Genomic DNA, 22,636 nt, shown 5'->3' on the forward strand with positions numbered 1-22,636 from the left:
GTTAAGAAGTGGATAGGGATTGGAACCTAAGGGGATGAATTTAGCTTTGGATATATGGAGCTTAAGGTGTCTCTGAGATGTCCATTTGGAGATGTTCTACTGTTAGGCTGTTCAAAATGGAAGACTGGAGGTTTAGTTTGAAAACCTCCTTTGAGCTAAGTATTTTTGCTCTCCAGTATTCTGCCTCACATTTCATTTTTCTGGATTTGCCATGTTGTAAAAACATCTTCTTAAGTATTTTTTTTTATTTTTTTTTTTTAATGCAATTTATTTATTTAACATATTTGGTTTTCAGCATTGATTTTCACAACAGTTTGAATTACAAATTTTCTCCCCATTTCTGCCCTCCCCCCCCACTCCAAGATGGCGTATATTCTGGTTGCCCTGTTCCCCAGTCAGCCCTCCCCTCTATCACCCCCCTCCCCTCTCATCCCCTTTTCCCTTCCTTTCTTGTAGGGCAAGATAAATTTCTACGCCCCATTGCCTGTGTATCTTATTTTTTAGTTGCATACAAAAAGTTTTTTTTTGTTTTTGAACATCTGATTTTAAAACTTTGAGTTCCAAATTCCCTTCCCTCTTCCCTTCCCACCCACCCTCCCTAAGAAGTTGAGCAATTCAACCTAGGCCACACATGTATTGTGAAAGGCTAACTACATTTTGCTCCTTCCCAACCCATCCCGCTTTATTGAATTTTCTTCCTTGACCCTGTCCCCTTTCCAAAGTGTTTGTTTTGATTATCTCCACCCCCATCTGCCCTCCACTCCATCATCCCCTTGCCTTTTATTTTTTTTTTATCTTCCTCCCTCTTCTTTCCTGTGGGGTAAGATACCCAACTGAGTATGTATGGTATTCCCCCTCAGGCCAAATCTGATGAGAGCAAGGTTCACTCATTCCCCCCTCACCTGCCCACTCCCCTCCTCTCCTAGAACTGCTTCCTCTTGCCACCTTTATGCGAGATAATCCACCCCATTCTATCTCTCCCTATCTCCCTCTCTCAGTAAGTTACTCTCTCATCCCTTAATTTCATTTTATTTCTTTTAGCTATCTTCCCTTCATCCTCAACTCACCCTGTGTCTGCTCTCTTTCTTTTACATATATATATATATACACATACATACACATACATACATATACACATAGATACATGCATACATACACATTCACTTATATATATACATAAACATATATATATGCATATATATATATGCATATTCCCTTCAACTACCCTAATACTGAGGTCTCATGAATCATACTCATCATCTTTCCATGTAGGAATGTAAACAAAACAGTTCAACTTTAGTAAGTCCCTTGCAATTTCCATTTCTTGATTACCTTTTCATGCTTCTCTTGATTCTTGTGTTTGAAAGTCAAATTTTCTATTCAGTTCTGGTCTTTTCACTGAGAAAGCTTGAAAGTCCTCCATTTTATTGAAAGTCCATATTTTGCCTTGGAACATGATACTCAGTTTTGCTGGGTAGGTGATTCTAGGTTTTAATCCTAGCTCCATTGACCTCCGGAATATCGCATTCCAAGCCCTTCGATCTCTTAATGTAGAAGCTGCCAGGTCTTGGGTTATTCTGATTGGGTTTCCACAATATTCAAATTGTTTCTTTCTGGCTGCTTGCAGTATTTTCTCCTTGATCTGGGAGCTCTGGAATTTGGCAACAATATTCCTAGGAGATTTCTTTTTAGGATCTATTTGCGGAGGCGATCGATGGATTCTTTCAAGTTCTATTTTGCCCTGTGGCTCTAGAATATCAGGGCAGTTCTCCTTGATAATTTCCTGAAAGATGGTATCTAGGCTCTTTTTTTGCTCATGGCTTTCAGGTAGTCCAATAATTTTTAAATTATCTCTCCTGGATCTATTTTCCAGGTCAGTGGTTTTTCCAAGGAGATATTTCACATTGTCTTCCATTTTTTCATTCCTCTGGTTCTGTTTTATAATATCCTGATTTCTCATAAAGTCACTAGCTTCCACTTGCTCCAATCTAATTTTTAAAGTAGTATTTTCTTCAGTGGTCTTTTGGACCTCCTTTTCCATTTGGCTAATTCTGCCTTTCAAGGAATTCTTCTCCTCATTGGCTTTTTGGAGCTCTTTTGCCATTTGAGTTAGTCTATTTTGTAAGGTGTTGTTTTCTTCAGTGTATTTTTCAGTATTTTTTTGGGTCTCCTTTAGCAAGTCATTGACTTGTTTTTCATGGTTTTCTCGCATCCTTCTTATTTCTCTTCCCAATTTTTCCTCTACTTCTCTAACTTGCTTTTCCAAATCCTTTTTGAGTTCTTCTATGGCCTGGGGCCAGTTCATGTTTTTCTTGGAGGCTTTGGTTGTAGGCTCTATGACTTTGCTGTCTTCTTTAGGCTGTATGTTTTGGTCTTCTTTGTCCCCAAAGAAAGAATCCAAAGTCTGAGACTGAATCTGGGCGCGTTTTCGCGTCCTGGCCATATTCCCAACCAACTAACTTGACCCTTGAGTTTTTCAGTGGGGTATGACTGCTTGTAGATTACAGAGTTCTATGTTCTACGTTTGGGGGGGAGGTGCCAGCTCTGTCAGAGCCGCACTCCTCCTTCCCCAAGGACCCCCAGTCCAGACTGGGCTCAGATCTTCGGCAGGCTGTGCACCCCTGCTGTGATCCGCCACTTAATTCCCCCCACCAGGTGGGCCTGGAGCCGGAAGTAACAACAGCTGTAGCTGCCCCACCTCCGCTGCCCCCGGGGCTGGAAGCCGAACCGCGAACTCCTTCCACTCCCGCAGCTTTTCCCACTAACCTTCTCTGCAGTCTTTGGTGTTTGTGGGTCGAGGGGTCTGGTAACTGCTCACGTATTCAGGGCGCTAGGGCCCCCTCCGCCCGGCTTCCGGTCTGGATCGTCCACGCCGCTCAGGCTGGGCTCTGCTCCACTCCGTTCCCAGCTCCCAGCTCCCAGCTCCGTGTGGAATAGAGCTCACCCAGAGACCATCCGGGCTGTCCTGGGCTGGAGCCCTGCTTCCCTCTGCTGTTCTGTGGGTTCTGCCGTTCTAGAATTGGTTCAGAGCCATTTTTATAGGTTTTTGGAGGGACTCGGGTACGGAGCTCACTCTAGTCCGTGCTTACCAGCCGCCATCTTGGCTCCGCCCCCTTCTTAAGTATTTTGTTAACCTTTAAAATACAGTTTTTATTTTATAAATTTAGAATAAATAGATAATAAAAAGTGGGGAAGTTTCTTCACTAGATCCTCACACCAATGAAATCACAGATCTGAACAAAAAAAAGCCACCGTTGTATGTTTTTCAAACCCCAAATTTTCAGAATTCTGTTTTGTAATTCCTTCCTAGTAGAATGTAAGCCCCCTAGAAGGCAGTGACTGTTTTTTGTATTTGTGTCCCTATTATCTAGTACAGTATCAGGCACAGAGTAGGTGACTAATACATGCTTATTATCTGACTCCTTCCTGTCCTGTTTAGGTTCTTTGTCAAATTCTGTTGATACCCCATCATTTTAACTTCAGCAATCCCTATACGTGTCAAAATATGGGTCTTGCTATTTTCATTTTTCATCAGGGTAATTGAATGATTGTCTATTCCTGAATATTTTTCTCTTTGAAGTACATTTAATAAAACTGTCTTTTCTCTACTCCTTTCTCCTTTTCATAATCTTTTTTGAATAGACCAAAAACATTTCATTTTTGACTCTGTAGGTGATACATGAAAGTAAAGAATGCTTTTCACTTCACTGACTTATTTTCTTCTATGTCTGTGTTTTTTATTTGACCCTGTATCTGACCTGCTATCCCTTAGTTGCCTAGTCCTTTGCTGATCTACATGATCCATCTAGATTAAGTGTGCTTTTTTTGGTTTGGAGTTTAAAACTAGTCTGCCTCAAACTGCAAGTATTATCAAAATAACCCATCTTTTTACGATACCTGCTACTTTCTATTGACTTTTATAATGCCTTATGTCTTATCAAGACTGTGTTATGTTTTACTGTATATATTCAAGCTATTTAGAACACGTTTATTTTTTTCTTTTGGGTTCTTGATTCAGTAAAAAGTACCAGGCTTCTTTTTAGTACTATATAAAAATTTAGATAAACTAAAGATAATTGTCATTGATCCTTGATAGTTTGGGAGTATTGGGGAATGGTGTGGGGATGGGGAGATCCAACTTGCCCGGAGTCATTCAGAATGTAAAGTCTGATATTTGAATGCAGGCCTTGTGAGTCCATTGCCCTTTATCCACTATATCGTGCTATCTGTATGAGAATTAAAATAGTCTTAAATGCAATTTGAAATTTTTCTAAGTAGTTCTTAATCTATTTTGCATTTAATTTTTCACTAATGATCAAGCAACATTAGAGCTACAAGGGACCTTAGAAGTCACCTTTTCCAAACCTCTCATTTTTACAGATAAGAAAATTTCCAGCCCACAGAGTTAGTGACTTGATATGATTAATTAGTGGCAGAAGCAATCCTTGAAATCAGATCTTCCAGGGCAGCTAGGTGGTGCAGTGGATACAGTGTACCAGCCCTGGAGTCAGAAGGACCTGAGTTCCAATGTGGCCTCAGACACTTGACACTAGCTGTGTGACCCTGGGCAAGTCATTTAACCCCATTGCCTTGTGAGAAAAAAGAAATCCAATCCATTATACAACATAACTCCTCTTCTGTCAAACTATTTGAAGTGTTTTTTAAAGTTAAATTTTAAAATTGTATTTTTAATATCTTATATATTTAAATAATAAGTTCTAAACAGACATTTGCTTTAATAGATATTTTTAATGTAAGTATAACATTCTTAGAAGGAAGGAATTATCGAAGAAGTTAACTTCACTTTAAAAAATCATTGTGCTTGGCTTTGCATTCATGATACCGTATCAGGAAGCTTAACTTTATACCGGCCCCTTCTGACAATTCAGCAGTGAAACTACTCACCATATAGTGACCCATTTTTCTGACATCCAGAGCTAGTAGATTTTATATGTGATCAAAAGGGAAAGGGACAAGAACTGGACTTGTCCTCTCATTGGTACAGAGAACTCTGAGAATGAAGTAGTTACCTCTCTCAGTACAGGTTAATGCTTTGTGCACCTTGTAGTCTTTGAGCTGCCTACAGCATTGAGAGGTTGAGTCCCCTGCCCAGGGTCACCCAGTGAGTGTGTGGTAAAGGGTGGATTAGAATTCAGGTTTTCTGGGTGATAAGTGAAACCAGTGATCCGCTATACCATGCTATATATGAGATAGAGATAGATATGTAGATGTATATTATTTTACTCTCTTCATAGAATCTTAGTCATTTGTATAGTCATTTTTTTTTGTTTTTAACTCATTCAAAAGTAGACACTTCCAGAAGATAATTTCTCGTTGTCTCTTGCTGTTGACTATCCCAAACATGTTTAGCATTATGTAAAAATATTGTTGGTCATATCTGCTTTCTTAATAAAAAGAGGTTATGGGAAAAAAATCAGTCATTTTGCATTATGCATTTTCTTGATTCCAAAGCTTTTGACTTGTGAGGTGAGAAAAAAGGGCCAAAAACATTTCAAATGTATTTAGGAAAGTATTTCTCAGTATTACATATGAATAATGAATGACTGTGAATAATGTTTTAGTTATCTTAAGAGCACTTACAGTTTTCTTTTTAATCAAGTTTTGTTTCATTATCCTCCTAGATTTTCATTACTTAAGTGAAAAATACTTCCATTTGAAAAAAGTAATTTATTGGAGGGAAAAACGTCAGTACATGTGTGCCTTAAATTTAGTTTTCTTAGCTCTGGGTGATAATAAAGCCTGCATTCAAGCAGCATAATTTTCACTTATGCGTAGTTTGCATGAAGGATTACTGAGAATGAGCAGTGACTTAACCATGTTTAAATTAAAACATGTACTCTGTAACCTCTAAGAAAACCATTTGGTAGTTGAAGTTTTATAGCTTACTCACTACAAGTCACCAGGAAACAATCACGTAGTGCAATAATACAATCAAAGCCTTATTTTAGAAGGGAAAATAATGTTGCTTTGGGCTTGACAAGTAGATGTGGAACAATCAAAAGACCACATGGATTGTGCTGGCCTACCTTCCTATGTAAATTTGACCTGTGGAGTTAGAGGTGGGTTGTTTTTACAACTAGTACAATATGGACTCAGAAAGTTATCTAGGTAACTGTGAAAAAAGCCCATTTTGGTGTGGGGTGATGGTACTCACTGTACGTTAGCCAGTGGACACCTAATATACAGTTTATCTTTTCCTTTTTTTTTAATTCACAGGAAGTTGGCAGTTAAATAGGGAGGGTGTTTTTTTTACATGAAACACTTTAAAATCTAGACATTCTTTAAGGAAATCATAGTTATTAAGTGATACATCTTTCATTCTTAAAGAAAACTATTTTGTTCTATGTAAGGTTATTAATACTATTAACCCTAACATTTTGTTAGTATTTCAGTATTGAAATTTTTTTGTGTAAAACATTTATATTCAGTCCAAAAAGAATATTTCTATCTGTAATTATAATTTGGAATAAAAACTCAGAATAAAGGACTTCCATATTGTGCACTTCCAGAGTAAACTTTAAGCTTCCACTCTTCCTTGACAGATTACAGAGCTTCTTGATGTTTCAATGGAATTGGGGTGCTTTTTGGCTGGAGCATTGATTTCTTCTCAAGGTCATATGGTTACTGAAGAAATTATGTCCTATGTTGAACCTATACGGGACTTTTTGGCCATCGTTTTCTTTGCATCTATAGGTAACTTATATTGTCATCATAACAATCTAATTTCATTTATTAAGCATTATCTTTATTTTTCTGGCACTTATAACCTATGTGTTTTTGGGGCCCCAGTCCTTTACACCAAAGACCTGAATATAAATTTGGGGGTGAAAGGGGAGGGATCTCTCAAAAATTGAGTTGGCTCGTGCCTCGACACATGGAAACCCAGGAAATATCAAGTATCAGACTTGTTTTGCTTTCCAAAAAGAAAGAATGCTCTGTTCTCCTACGAGCACTCAGACGAACAAGACATTTGGGAAAGATTTTTATTTAGCCTAACAGAAAAGCAAAATAGGATCATATCTGACACCCGCAACAGTCAAAGAAAACATTCTTGCCTTTCTGAAGAACATAAGCAGCCCTTTTCCTTCTTGTGGCTCCCGCCTTCCCACAGAGTTGTATAGTCCACATGGACTCATATGGTAGTAAAGTGCCTGGTTACTTCTCTCTACCAGTTCTCTACTGTGTGTGTCTCACTAGCCCAAGTAAAACCTGAAGTTTTGTGGCTCTGTTGCAGGCTTGCCCTTGCTTCTTTGTGCTCACGCTTCCCTCTAGAGAGTATGGGGGTGCACAAGCCTTTTTCCATGTCCTGAGTGCAGCTGGTTGGTGTCTCTGTCTCATTGTATTCCTTTGGGAACAGATCCCTTCTTACACATATACCCAAAACTTTCCTCTGCTGGATGAATCAGTAGAGAAGGATTTACCTATGTCTGCTTTATGTTCTTCCTTCAGTTCAAAATTTGTAGACCCTCTAATTGTAGACATGGATGAGATACCTTCCCCTAACCATAGTAGACTCTTCAACATACATGTCATAGCTACGTTCTCCAGATATATTTTATTTAAATTTTTAGTATATATATACCTTTATTTTCTATAGTTAGGGTGAAAAGTCTCATAAAAATGAGATTTAATCAGAGAAACTTAGTTTTGGTTGCTGTATATCAAAAATGTTTCTCTAACACTTCCATTTAAAACATTTTTTAAAGCTCCAGAAAAGTCTAAGTTAAGAAAAATTACACTTTTCATTTGCTTGTCATCTCTTGATCTCAACATCAGTAATAATAAGTAAATTGTAAGCACCACATAGTTACAAAGAACCCTAGTCTCTAGCAACTTTTTTCTGGAGACAGATTATTATAGATTCATGCTTGATGATCTTTAATGATGTGAAGCACTTAAAAGGGTTGCCTATATATTTCGTGGAGGACTTTGTGCATCCAAATAAGGTTTTAAATATCTTTACCTGCTATTCAGAACTAATTTTATAGCTAGTAGTGGAGACACTGCCTACTTTTGTGGGGGGAAATGAATGGTAAGGGTTTGATACATTAACAATAAAAGAAGTTTAACATCTGAAGGAAAGTTATGGATCAAGTATAAATTATAGTGTTGTAAATAAGAGGCTTTACCCTGTATATTTTAAGTGTTTACTATTTAAAGAGCTAACTATCCACCAATATTCTACATTTTGAAATCTAGATATTTAAATTTTTTTATCTGTGAATTGGGTTTTTAAATGTGAATGCTAATATACTGCTCTCTAATAAAATAATAACAATTTTATATATTTTTGCTTGGGTTATTTAGCTCTCATTATACAAAAGGTAGTTTGTATTAATTATCTCTATCTGATCAGTTGATCAAATTTATCTAAAAATAGCTTATGAAGTCATTTTAGGGACTTATCTGGGTTAATCTACTAATGAAGTGAAGTTATTCAGATGTCAGGCAAGTAGATGTTAATTAAATAGGAAAGTACCTTAACTTTATTCATTAAATCCAAAAGCCAATGTTTTTTGGGGCTAAATGATTCAAATACCCTCTTAATGATTATTTCTTAATAAATGAAGTTTATTCTAGAACATTTTCAGTTTAAGGACAGAAGAAAAAGACTTTTAGTATATAACCTAAAAAACACTATAGGAGAAATAGCTAATTGAAATGAAACCTTTGGAAGTACAGTGATAGATTTAAATAAAGCTCTGTTTTAGAGTTATGAAAAGGAGACTGGCTTTAATATCTTAAGTACCTTGTCAGTGGGACATAAGTGCTTGCTTATTGTTTGTTGTTGTTGTTGTTTTTTGGAGGGGGGTGGTAGGGCAATTGGGGTTAAGTGACTTGCCCAAGGTCCCACAGCCAGTAAGTGTGTCATGTGTCTGAGGCCGGATTTGAACTCAGGTCCTCCTGACTCCGGGGCCAGTACTCTACTCACTGCGCCACCTAGCTGCCCCCACTTGCTTATTGTTATGACTAATTTCTAATAACTTTTAATTCTTTGGATTTTTTTTTAAGAGGAATGATTATTCACTTTCCCCAAGCCCAAGAACTGCTTCTGTATTCCTGTGCAATTGAGACACTTCCCCCTTTGTCCAAACCTCCTTTATCCTTATTTTTTCCTTCCTCTTTTCCTGCTGGAGGTATTTTCATTCTAACGTAGGAGTGGTGTGGGCATGAGTTATTTAAGCATCCCTGTTCTTTTGGCCACTATGCTTGGCGACTATCAGTAATCTTTGAGATTGTTAGTTCTTTTTATTAATTAAAAAATGACCGAGCTAATCTGTGACGATCTAGATCTTCTGAAACTTCTCTCTTGTTTATTCAGTTAAATATTGAGCGCTTTCTCTACTGTATTGTGTACCAGGGAGGATGCAGAAAAGAGCAAGACACGCTCCCTCTTCTAAGGAGTCTGTATTGTAGTAGAGATAAGGTTTAATGAAGTCCAGGATTTTGGGGTCATATGTTTCTGGAAGAGAGCTGTGTAGAAGAAGATGCTTTGTGAATAATTGAAAAGGCTTCCCCTTCAGCTTTCAAGTTTAGGGCTTATATAACACTAATTCCAAGGAAAAAACAAACTAGTTTCTCCCACAAATCTTCCGTTTCTGGTTTTTTAACCTCTCCAACGGATCTCCATCCACATGCCCTCTGTCTTAGTTGAGCCCCTCATCTTACCAAGGCTGGTGGAGTAGCCTACACTTGGTCTCTCTGCTGCCAGATTTTTCCCTCTCCCGTACATCCTTCTGCATAGCTCAGTCACCCAGCCCTCCTAAAAATCTTCCATAGCTCCACATTGCATCTGGGATGAAAATACATCTCTTCAGCTTGGCATCTACAGCCCTCTGCAGTGTACCTACCTCTTTAGTCCTAGATCACAGTAATTCACATAGTCTTCTCCCTTCCGGTCAAACCGGGCCCCTGTCTGTTCCCCGCATTAACATTCCCTCTCCATTCACAAGTGCTCCCTATGTGTCTGAAATGAATTTTTCCTCACTTCCACTTGATAGAATTCCAAGCACGGCTCAGTTTCACCTCCCACACTAGTCTTTTTCTGATCTCTCTAGGTTGTTAGCACTTGCTCTTTTGAAATCGCTTTTTATTTACTTGTTTAAATGGTATATCTCTAGGAGAATGCAAGTTCCTCGAGGTCAAAGACTACTTGTTTTTGTCCTTGTATTCTAAGAACCTAATGTATCGCCTTACACATAGCAAATACTTAATAAATATTTGTTGAATTGAAGAAAATTGACAGGAGAGGAGGTACTTGAAGCATGGGCAGCCCTGTGTTCCCATTCTAAGAAAAGCAGGAAGATGCACCTGATAAGGAGGGATAAGAACAAAGAATCAGCTGGACAGGAATAGAGGAGTGAGCACTGAGTAGCTGTCTTTTACCAGTCAGCTAGCGTCAAGCCACTGAATGCTCATTCATTTGTTTATAGAGGTGCTCTACTTAAAGAAACCTCTGTTGGCAGTGTAGTGCTGTGTAAAACCAAGGCTGGGAGTGTGGAATTATGGTACTATAGTTGTGTGGAGGGAGTTGTGCAAGGCAAATATTTTTCTTACCCTTTCAGAATCTGTGTTTAAATACTGAATACAGAGAGTATGTCAGTAGATACAGTATAATTTTCTCTAATAGGTTTCACATGAGGTAACAAAGCATTGATGGGTAGTAGTATTGACCCTATATTGCATTTTTTCACATTTAAATTTCCTTGTGGATTATTCTTTTTTTGCAGACAGATATTAATAAATATATCTTGATTACAAGAAACTGATGAAAGAGAATTAGAATAAGAACTTGTTTCTCATGCTTGGATCCATTTTTTCTTTCAGAAGATGAGGAAACACACTTTCCTAGTTAAATTAACCAAAAAAATTTTTTAGTTAGAATGGGGAAGCACAGGGAATGGAACTGGTAATCACATATTTAATGATGGCTTAGTCATTCAGGTAGGAGGGAATAGGAAGAAAATCCCCAAGCCCCCAATTTATCTTCTAGCAATTAGTGGTTAAAAAAAAGTTTGGGGTATTCTTTTATAGACAGTGTAGATAAGTACAATTGTTTTAGTTGTTAAGAAATTTAGAAGTACTTATCAAAGTGAATGTTGAAAACTAAAAATAAATAAATTTTTAAAAATTTAGAAGTAAAGCTTTTTTGTAGCCTATTCAGGTATATAAAAAATAAAAGAAATTAATTTGCTCTTTCCTTTTTCTCCCAGGTCTCCATGTTTTTCCCACTTTTGTAATATATGAACTCACCGTTTTGATGTTCCTTACCTTGTCAGTGGTAATAATGAAGGTACCACTTTTATTTAGTAGCTTTATTTGTTATTTCCAGTAAAATGGATACTGTGCTTTTATTTTGTTATAGAGTTCTATCTTGTGTAGTACTGAAATTCTTCCTGGTAACAGTAATCATGTACATTCACATAGTGCTTATAGTTTATCAGTCACTTTTCTTACAACACCTATTTGAGATGGTTGGAGCAAGTATCATTATTCCCGTTTTACAGATGAAGAGAAATGACATCTAGGAAGTGCAGTAAGTGAGACTCCAATCCAGGTGTTGAGAAAAAGAAAAGCAGAGTAGAGATGGGTCATTGGATCGCAGCCTTGTAGCCAATCCTGACTGTCACCTAACCTAACACTTCTACAGACGAGCAAACTGAGGTGCCATGAGGTTAAGTTTTTGCTGAATTTGATGTAGTACCAGAGCCAAGATTCAAACTCAGGTTCTCTGATTCCAGATCTGGTTCTTGTTCCAGCATATCACATTGCCTTCTAATTAGTGGCAGAGGTGGGACTAGAATTGAAGTCTCTCTGTAGTGATTATTTGCATTTGGGGTTATCTTCTGGCACATATCCAGGTGTCCAGAGTTACTGACCAGCGTATATTTGATTTACTGACTGTTTTGACATCTCAGTTCTCACATTCCATGTTCTTCATTTGTACGTAACCCATATGTCAACAGAGAAGGCTTTGCCTCTCAGCTTCCAAGAGAAGAGAAAGAACTCCATGTCAAGCTGTTGTTTTACATTAGTCTGATATTCCCAGCATGGATGGGGGGGTTATAATAAGGATAATCACAGGATCATAGCTCTAGAACTAGAAGGGATGTCAAAGACCCTGTGTTGTAACTCCCCCGCCTTTCAAATGAGGGCAATGCAGTCCAGGGAGGTCACACTCTGAAGTAGTCCGTTTTAGAGAGAGGATATGAACCCAGGTACTCTGCATTCACAGGCCAGAGGTTGGGATGAGGAAAGTAAACTAACACCCCAGTTTTTCATAGTAAAATGTTTATGTTGCCTTAAAAAGTATAGGCAGTAGTTGCCGTCACCAGCCAACATTTGGGTGCTTTAGCTGTGTTTTGTCACAGAAGCTCGTTGTTGGTTAAAAAAAAAGCTGTGATTGACTCTGTTGGGCTAGTAATTGATATTATTTGGATTTGGATTATGCCATCATCAAAACCGTATGCCAGATTGGACTGGGCCCTGACAATAGGGTGATGGTCGAAGGGCATCTGTAGTGACATTTTGTCATTCTGAACTACTGTCTTTATTTTAGACTCGATAAGCCTACTAGCTGGGTAGTTTTCAGGATTATAAAATTGTTCTGAAATAATTTCATCATACATAATGTATAATAAAAAATTTTTAAGATAAAAAGCTCAATTAGCATCAGCTGATGATGGGCAGTTGCCGGGTGGCTTAGCAACTCCCAGTTTGTCTTTTTGTTCTTCACAATTTCATTGCACTAATTCTTCATGCTTTTATTAATCATAATAATAGTTCGTACTACTTTGAGAAAATAAAGTGCATTCACATATGAAATCTCAGTTTAATATATTGTTGGACTATATATCTCATTTGACTTTCTGTATTTTCTGTTTCGTTTCTGTATATTAATTGCAAGTTTCTTGTTCGAACATTTCAAAAATAATAATATGAATGTTACTCTCAAAGTTTGTTTTGGCAGTGCTTGTCTTATCCCTCATTCTGCCAAAGAGCAGTCAGTACATCAAATGGATTGTCTCAGCTGGCCTGGCACAAGTCAGTGAGTTTTCTTTTGTTTTGGGAAGTAGAGCACGAAGAGCAGGAATCATCTCGCGAGAGGTAAACTTTTATTAGGTCTTCTAATACTAGATCTGGACTCTACCATCATTTAACTTTTTGTAGTATTTGGTGTTTTAAAAATGCTTCATAATAAATTTAATTGTTCTTAGGATAACACTATGACTTCATATTCTGACTTAAAATATAATATGAGAACCAGGAGATCAAAATTGTTTTTAATTGAAGAGATGTAAGAAATTTTAAAAAAAATAGCAGTCCTGGGTATTCCCTACTTTCCAAAGTGGGTTAGGGCCTTTCTACTTTTAAAATAAAATATTTAGGAACACTGAAGCTTATATATTTTCAGTAGAAGAGAATTAAAACACTGCTGGTGGTACTTATTTTTTAATCTAGATATTATAAAGCCTTTATGCTTTTAAAAATTCCCTTCTCTTCTCATCAGAATTGCTATAGTTTTAACTGAGTGTAGGATCTTTGCTTCTAAGAGCTTTGGTAAATATCCACTTTGCATTTTAGCTACTGTAGTAGGCATATTAATTTGTATTTATTCCCTTGGTCACCTGTTATATTTGCATGTAGCTAATGAGACCCTTTGTCTCCCCCTTTCCCTTTCTCTGGGCCCTTGGTAAGTGTCTTTCTAGAAGTCTCTCTGTTAATTGTAGGTAGATATCTATGTTTCTGTCCCTTAGGCTGTATTTTCTCTCCCTCCTATGTTTTCTCTCCCCTACTATTCCAATTAATCGCATCTTTTCTTTCTTTTTTCCATAACTAACTATGATATAGAAGTGAAGTAGTTTCGTTTTGTTAGATTTACTGAATAAAATTGTGTATTCCCTATTATTTAAAAAGTTGATTGGAAAATGCCTTTAAGGATATTTCTCTAAATTTAATATTTTTCAAGTTAACTTTTTTTTTTGCTTATGTGACCTTTTTTTTTTTCTGAAGTGAATTTTCAGAAACAAAAGCTTCCCCCTCCCTGCTATAAAAGCAAAATAATTAATGATTTACTTAAGATTAAAATATTTAACATCAAATAACCTGAATTTTACTGTTTTTTACTAAAACTGTTATTTACTAAATACCAGATAGATTGTCATTTTATTTGTTTAAAACCTTTTAGAAGTTAAAAAAGACAAAACTAGTAATATTATTTATTCGCAGAAATTTTTTCAATAATAAGCAAAAGTGAAAACCAGATGCATTTTAAACTTTTAAGCTACTACTGGGATTGGATAGCCATCTAAACATAAATTATTTTATTTGCTTATAAAAAGCCTCTATTATTGACTCTTTGGCTTACTTTTAAATTGCATACCTGCTCCCGAGGGCCAGGAAACGCTAAACTGTTTTCATCAGTTTTGAATACATATACAAAATACAGTGAACAAGCAGCCCCAGACTACATAAAGGAATAGGAAAACTGTATTAGTAAGGTTTCTAGCATGTAGAAAGATCACTTGACCAATAACTTGGATTAAGATCGATATATAATCCAGTACATGAAGCCTGGGAATGCAAGCATGCCATTCTGTGCCCTTAGAGAACTCACAGTCTTGTAGGGACTTGGAAAGGAGGGAGAATGAAGAGCACATCTACATGGTTTAGAAATAGTAGCAGGGAAGTTATGTGGAGGCCATGCTCCCAGGCCCTCATCAGAGTCTGGGCTGGTTCCATGGATCCAAGGTTCTGGTGAGGTGGGAGGGAATGAGGATGATGGATTTAATTTCTCTCTCAACCATTTACTTATTTTTGTTTTACTTTGGGCAAATGATTTAGCCCCCCGGAGCATTAGCGTCTTCTTCTGCAAAATGGAAATTTTATAGAATCATAGTATCTCAAAGCTGTGGCTTAGTAGTACAGCCCACTCATGCACCAACAGGGAGCACCTCTGATAAAAAGAATTATGTCCTTCATTCTGTCCAGCCCATCCATACTTGAACAGGAATTTCTTGAAGTTGTAATGATAGTTACAAAACCTACATTTATGTAGACCTTTAAGTGTTACCAACTATTTTCCTTCTGCTTACACTTTGGCTTCATGGGCCCAGAGAAGGACAGTGGGTAGAAAGCAGCTGAGGCACCATGTCTGACTCCTCCCGGTGGGGACGCCAGATGGACTGTGACCTCTCCATGCAAGAGAAGGAAGATGTGGCTGCCCCACACCAGGAGAGACCTTTTGCTCTGCTTGGTAGTACAATCTGTCACTATCCTCCTCTCTGCTGACCAAGCCTGAGGAGAAATGAACAAGCTTGGAGAGGTTCCACGTAAGCCTTATCTCACCTCCATAGCCTCTCCTCTCAAGCAAAAGCTCAGAAACCTCCAGGGAGGGAAAAAAATATCTCCAGACATCCATTGTATTTTCCTGTACCTCTTTTGATTAGGATATTTGCCCTTAGATGCACTTTGGCTTAGTAAAAAAATTATTATTATACTTGGAGTGAGGAGACCTAACTATGTGATCGTGTTAAGTCCTCTGACCTCTCTGAGCATGTTTCCTCTTCTGTAGAATGAAAGTTATAACAGCCTGTGATACCCACCTCATGGGAGCTCAAAGGTCACTCAGAAGTCATTTGGTCCAGTCAGTTACCAGAGATATGTAAAGCATTTGCCAGGTGCAAGGCCCTGGAAGTACAAGACTGAAACAGTCCACACTCACAAAGGGCTGACATCGCGATGGGAGAGATACTAAGTACACCTGTAAATACATACAACATAAACGTAAAGTGAATAACACAAAGATACGCAAAACAGCTGAGCCAGAGAAAGGAAAGACAGGATGTGAACCCAGATCCTTTGTTTCTGACTCCATGACATCTGTGAAGTGTCAGAAGGTGCCTTTCTTCCGATTTGGCCTTAGTTTTTCCCTCTTCTGCTATGCAAAATCACATCTGCCCTGATAGCTCTTTTCGAGATCTTAACTAAGAAAGTTCTTCATAGTGCATAAGACGCTGTGATTCATTTTATTCCTAATGATTAGCGTTTTTACAACTCCTTTCTAGACATTCATTCCTCAGAGTAAAATTATTAAACCAACTTAAATTGCCTAGCTTTTTGGTCTTGTGGAATATTCTTACCTTTAGTTGAAATACATTGAGCTTGCAGTTATCTTCAGGTTTGAAAGAAATATATTAATAATAGCAATAACCCACTGAGGGTAGGTGCTGTTTATTATCCCCTTTTTACAGATGAGGAAACAGAGGCAAACAGGTTAAGTGATGTGTCCAGAGTCACACAGTAAGTGACTGAGACTGGCTTTGAACTCTGGTCTTCCTGGAGCACCTATGCACTGTTCCATTGAGCAGTATTAAGGTTGAAGAGAGAGTTGATTTTTTCTTCAACTCATTCCAGTTTGTGACCCAGGAATAATCAATAAGAGGGTGGCAGTTTGGCATAGTGGATAGAACACTGGATTTGGGTTCAAATTCTCCTTCAGATACCTAACTGTATAACCCTGGAAAGTCATTTACCTCCACTGGTCCTCATTTTTCTCACTTGTAAAATCAGGGGGTTGGCCTTGGTGACCTTCAGGTTCTTCACTCCCAGCCCTAAATCTGCAATCTCTGGTAAAATTACCATATTTTTATTCTTCCAAACTCAGCCCATCAGTCTACTGTTGCATTTTGGTCATGCCCTCTTGGTAGCCTCTGAGCCCAGGAGAGCAGCCCCAAGGTTATACGGTAGGAATGATCACTCCCAGGAAGCCATCTTAGCACCTTAGCTTGGTCCCTAAAGAGGTTAGATTCCTCCTGAAGCATACAGTTAGGTCATACCAATAACTCAAGATAAAAATGAAATAAAATGTCTCCTTGTACTTCAGTCATTCACATTGAAGGATGCTCACTTCCTTGATTCAGATTGTAATCCATCCACACCATCTCATCCTGCACAGTTTTTGTCCATATTCTACCATAAATCCTCTAAAAAAAAAACCAGACACTTACAATGTGTTAGAAGCCTTCTTCCTCTTAGTCTTCATATGGTTTGTGTGCACTAGTGGAACACATGAGCTATCCACCTATTATGATATCCCTCACAAAGGAATTCCAAATATGGGTTCAAGTTCAAGAAAATAAAAATACTTTTCCTTAAACACCTGCTTCCAGATGTCAATCTTAAAGGGGCCCTCTAGTCCAGATTCTTATTTTACAGGGTAAGGAAAGGGAGAGGGTAAACTGAGGCCTATTTCTGCTCTCATTACAACATTCTACCACTTCTTCCAAGTATACATTTCCTCATTGTATTTAGTGATATCTCCTGTTTCTAAAGTATAGGTCACCACTGGAAACAAGTAGCAACTTTATTTTATGCATCATCTGTTCTGTTTTTATTTCCATCGCCTTTTGGCAGTGTAACTCTTGACTTTGACTCTGTGGAGATTGTATGGTTGTCTTCTTATATACAAAAACATGTCCTTTATATATAAAACATATATGTAGGTCTATTTTTATATTAATATACACTGAAATGTAATCTTTTAGAATGGAATTTTGTTTAAAGGAAGCTTCATCCTCAACCCCATCTAAGAGAACCAAGAAATACTAAAAGGACTACTTCATGAGGCATTTGATTTAAAAAGGAGACCAAGAGGAAGAGGCGTAGTGAGGTTCTAGTCTATTAAATTACTTGTTATTTATTAAATGAATAATATATGCACTTTGTAATTGTTAAATTATAAATCCATCCTATTTTAGCCCAAGAGTCTGTTTACCTTTGTGCTGTGCTTTAATTTACTGTATGAATCATAAAGAAGTCATGGTTTTGCATTTCTCATTTTCAGGTCTACCTTCTTATATTGAGCGTGACTACTCTAAGTCTTTTACTTGCCCCAGCATTGTGGAAAGCTGCAATTATGAAGTGTTTGCCAAGACCAGAAAGACGATTAAGCACCTGAAAACAAAAGTATTCATCTCAGAATAATACATTACTTTGCAAAAATAACATATCCCAAATATCTTTGCAGGAATTTGTGATGTACCTTCTTCTGCGCCTTACATATATTTTAAAGCAGTAGAGAACTATATTAAATTATTAGTGTTTTGATGTTTGCACAGCTTACTAAATATGTTTTGTCATGTTTTAGACTCTTCCAAAATAATTCCTTTAGATTCAATTATGCACAGTAGAATTGCTTTGAAAGTAATGCATCATGCAAATCGCCTTGACTCTTTTGCCTGGATGTGCCTTTTCCCCAAGTTTATTCCCATCTTCTCTTATTAACTGATCTATTTATTTACCTTTTTTGGTAGAAACAAAACTTAAAAATATTTCTTATTTAATGGTGCCTGTGGTACCCTGTTAAAATAACTAAATTTACCTGTGTAATTTCTAGATTTGTCATCTGTAGGTCAAGTATTTGTCATTAACACAAGTGCTGTGAAAAATGTCTTATCTCATGCAGATTTTGGCAGCTTGATTTTAATGTTTAAAATGCTTAAAACTTGTGTTCTAAGATGAGGTGTTATCTCATAGTGCCTATTTGCTTTTTATTATACCTCCTTTAAATACTCATTTTAATGTTATTGCATTCTTTTAAAAAAATGTGTTCGAGCTTTCAGTTGTGTATTGACTATACGGTAAAAATGATCTTTGATCAGGGTACAATGTTCTTGAACCTCTGTTTTTTGAAATCTTGATTTATAAATTAAATTTTGTTGCTGAACAAATACCTGCACACTCTTTTATTAATTTAAGTAATTTATTTACATGTTCACATATTATTCCCTAAGAGCAAAAAAAAAAACTTGCTTTTTAGAATGTCCAAGTTCTAGCTATGGCACAAGAAAACTTTCTTCTTTATGTTCTATTTTAAGAAATCACACATAAGAAAATCTGAACCTACAGATTGATTGGTGATACTCTTTATTACAAGAAAATAATTTGCTTTACAAAACAGTTTATCTCTTTTAAATGGGAGCTGTCATACTTAAAAGCCATTAACATCTTGGCAAAGCTAATTGCAAATTAGAGTGTCAATTGTACAGCAGAAAAAAAATTATAAATTTTGTTAGTAGCCAATGCCAATTCAAAATTAATCAGCAATAGAAATGAAAACATCTTGTGTTATCTTTCAACAAGATACATTAAATATATAAGAATTTTAAAATTCATTGGAATATATAATTGAAAAGTGTGTACTTCAGAAAGTGAACTGCATCTACATTTGTTTACAATAAACTTGACAAACATTCCAAATATTACTCCATTGTTTGGTACCATTTTACCCCATTCATGTTTCTAGTGTTATTAAAGCAACATGTGAGTAATGCAAATTGGAAACCTGGTGAGTGTCATGCCAGTTTGAAAAGAATACTTAAATGAGAAATTCTGTAAAGAATGTCATGTTAACACATGTTTAAATACAGTATGTTAGTTACCTCCTGAAATTTTCATATGCAAAAATATTTTAAAGGGAAGTTGAATGAATGAATGAGTAATATGAGCCATCGTGATATTTGGGAAACCTAAGATTTTAGAAGCCTTGCAGATAGCTAGAACTAGTAGTAATTTATGGCTCACCAACTTTTAAAAATAATACTTATGATTACAGCTCTGCTTTATTTTATGCAATACCTGCAGTAGTAAAAAGTTGTATACGTTTTTTATTTTGGGAAAGTAAAGTATTTTAAATGTATTAGGGACTCTTGCCCTTAAAAAAGGAATTGTATTCCTTTTGAAGAATTATTTTTAAAAGTGAATAGCTAGTTCTAATGTTTTTCGTAAATCCAGATTTGTATATATTAAGTTTGCTTGTAGTTGGCCACCCTTTCCATTTCCTCCCAGTAAAAATAGTCTAACTCACACAGTTTTTGCAAAAGTGACATGATTGTTCCTTTTTTTTTTTTGGAGTTTTAGCTACAAAATGGGATTACAATATAGAAATATTGAAATACTTTAATGATTTTACAGTATTAATTTTGTACAAATCTGAATCTGCTTTCACAACCTGTGAAAGCCATTTTAACATAAATGAAAATGTGATGTCAGAATCTTCATTTTTTTAACATTTCTTTGTGCTATTTTAGTGCTAATTTATTTAAAAGTCAAAGCTTTGCAGTGACCTCTTTTTTAATTTATTCTAGAATGAGTATACTAGTAGAATTTAGGTTTTGCTTAGACTGACAAACTTAGATGACTCCTTTTTAGACAGCAAATTCAATTTTGTTTATTAAAGCAATTTATTAAAATTTTAGAGGCATTGTTATTTTGTCATTAAATATCTTTGTGCAGAAGGGTATATAGAAATATAAGTTCATGTGTACTGTAGGATTTCTTGTTAAAGAAGTCTAAAATATGAATACTGAGGCAAGGATTGTTCATAAAATAAATTTGTTTAAAGAAAAATCTTGAAAATATCTTTGTGCATTTAAAAACTTGTGGCATTTGTTTGTGCAGAATAATTCAATCATAATCTACCTCATTACTACAAAGGTTTAGATATATCATGGGAACAAATCTTCCTTCCCTCTAGGAAATCTTTATTATACACTTTTAAGAACCTGATAAAACTTACAATGTGTATATGAATGTTACAGTTTTGAAGAGACAAAATCTTGTATATGATTTTGGTCCTGTTATTAATCACTTGCATAACTTGTCAGGTAAAACTTGAAAATGGTATCTTTTTTGGATCTTCTCACTTTAATCAGTCAATAAATATTTGTTAACCACCTATTACATGCCAGGCACTAGGGATTAAAAGACAAGAAAAAAAAAGAAACAATCCCTACTCTCAAATAGTGTAGCTCTTGGGGACCATTATAATAGCCAAAATGGATAAAACAAAGTTATCAGTACTAAGTATTAGTGTATTATATTTTTTTCAAACACTCCCACACATGTGAACAGAAATCATCATTGATAATGCCATCATTTATATTTGGTGTATTTTGTTATATATGGTTGGAGCAGCATTTTGTTTTATGTAGGCTGGGTTGCTTCCCCTCTAAAGGAGTAGGAGGGCTTTTTTCATGCCTAGGGCATTGATTAGGAGTTGAACCAGTGGTGTGGCTTGTTGGCCTCATGAAGTATTGAAAATCATGGCCTATTAGAAGTTGGTCTTCATCAAGTTTGACAGAATTCCCAGTACTCTCAGAATCAACATAGAGCTCTGGATGTTGCCTTTAACATGACAGATGGGAAAGCAGAAGGGAGCTCCCGTCCTCTTCAATCAATGTATCCTTATTGATCCTTTTTATGGTTGAGTAAACTTCTCGTCAAATATTTTATGGCCCACAAGTGCCTGATTGCATTCCTGTCCTAATTCTGAACCATTGGGCTAGCCTGACCTAAATTAGACTTGGCTCAGAACAGTATCCTGCATGAGATAGACATTATCACATGATTTAAGGATAAGGGATCTTCAGTGAGGATCAGTATTATCTTGCCCAAAACTAGGCCATGTGACTTCTAGTCATTTCCAAGCTATGCTGCCTACACTCTGGCCTTCCTCCTCCCATGAGAACTCAATTTATGCCCTTAGGACTCTGAGCTTTCACCTTTCCTTCTTAGCCATTTCCAAACAATTCTGCATTCTTCCAGCACTTTTATTTCTACCCACCATTGCCAAACGGTGCCACAGCACAACATAACCTATCCTTTCCCCTTTGCTTGTCATTCCAACTCTCATTCCCCTTTATGTGTTGTCTTTCCTATTAAAAGCTTCTTTGGGATAGACTGTTTTGCTTCCTTGTTTTTCATTCATTTGTGAAGTACAACGTATATATAATATTCATATAGAGCCTTACATGCCCAAGGTAATTTATAAACAGTCCATGTTTTAACCAAACTGATAATTGAATATAGAAGTGAGAATTTCTCATCTTTAGGGGCAGCCACATATTTAGTAGCTCAGTCTCCATGATCAGTTAAGAGATCAAGCAAGGAGTATAAAATGGGAGAAGTAGGCTTAGGTAATAGTGTGAAAAAGACCTGGATTTGCTAGCTCAGTATGACTGAACTGTAGCATGGCAACCCAAAAGGTTAGAATGATTTTGGCACTAATACCCAACAGAGTTGCAAAGATGACAAAAGACAAATGGAAAATATTTTAGGAGCTGTGGCAAGACCAACATACTAATGCACTGTTATGAATTGAACCAACTTCTGTAAAATAATTTGGAATTATAATTTTAAAAAGTTACTTTGGCCCATAAACACCACTACCAGGTATATATCTCCAAGGAGATCAAAGACAGAAGGAGAGGTATACAAACAAAACTATATCCAGCACTTTTTGTAGTAGCCAGAACTGAAAGGAAAATGGTATTAATTGATTGGGAGAAGTGTCAAGCAAATTGTAGTATATGAATGTAACAAAATACTATGCTGTGAGATGAATATGAAGAAGTCAAAGAAACTTGAGAAGATTGGTATGAACTGATGAGTGAAATAAGCAGAACCAAGTGAACAGTTTGCATAATGACCACAATAACATAGAGGAGAAACAACTTTAAAGAACACTTGCATATATTAAAAATATTAAGTTTATAAGTATAAAAATCCTTGTAAGTATTTTTTCTTTTTGAGTCAAATATTTATTTAGAACAAA

General features: G+C 36.4%; 1 protein-coding gene across 2 annotated transcripts in view; it reads left to right on the forward strand.

The window, feature by feature from the left end:
• The window catches only part of TMCO3 (transmembrane and coiled-coil domains 3), an 82,148-nt gene extending 61,727 nt beyond the window's left edge, over positions 1 to 20,421 (forward strand). The window contains exons 10-13 of one of the 2 annotated variants that reach the window (XM_036757140.1): positions 6,564 to 6,714; positions 11,235 to 11,314; positions 12,979 to 13,128; positions 17,867 to 20,421. In XM_036757140.1, coding sequence (XP_036613035.1) covers positions 6,564 to 6,714; positions 11,235 to 11,314; positions 12,979 to 13,128; positions 17,867 to 17,980 — 495 coding nt within the window. In that variant the 3' untranslated portion in view covers positions 17,981 to 20,421. The remainder of the gene's footprint in view (positions 1 to 6,563; positions 6,715 to 11,234; positions 11,315 to 12,978; positions 13,129 to 17,866) is intronic. The other variant, XM_036757141.1, reaches the window with a different exon arrangement.
• Positions 20,422 to 22,636: the final 2,215 nt, after the last annotated feature.

This window comes from Trichosurus vulpecula, chromosome 4, assembly GCF_011100635.1.
Source record: "Trichosurus vulpecula isolate mTriVul1 chromosome 4, mTriVul1.pri, whole genome shotgun sequence".
Taxonomy (NCBI): domain Eukaryota; kingdom Metazoa; phylum Chordata; class Mammalia; order Diprotodontia; family Phalangeridae; genus Trichosurus; species Trichosurus vulpecula.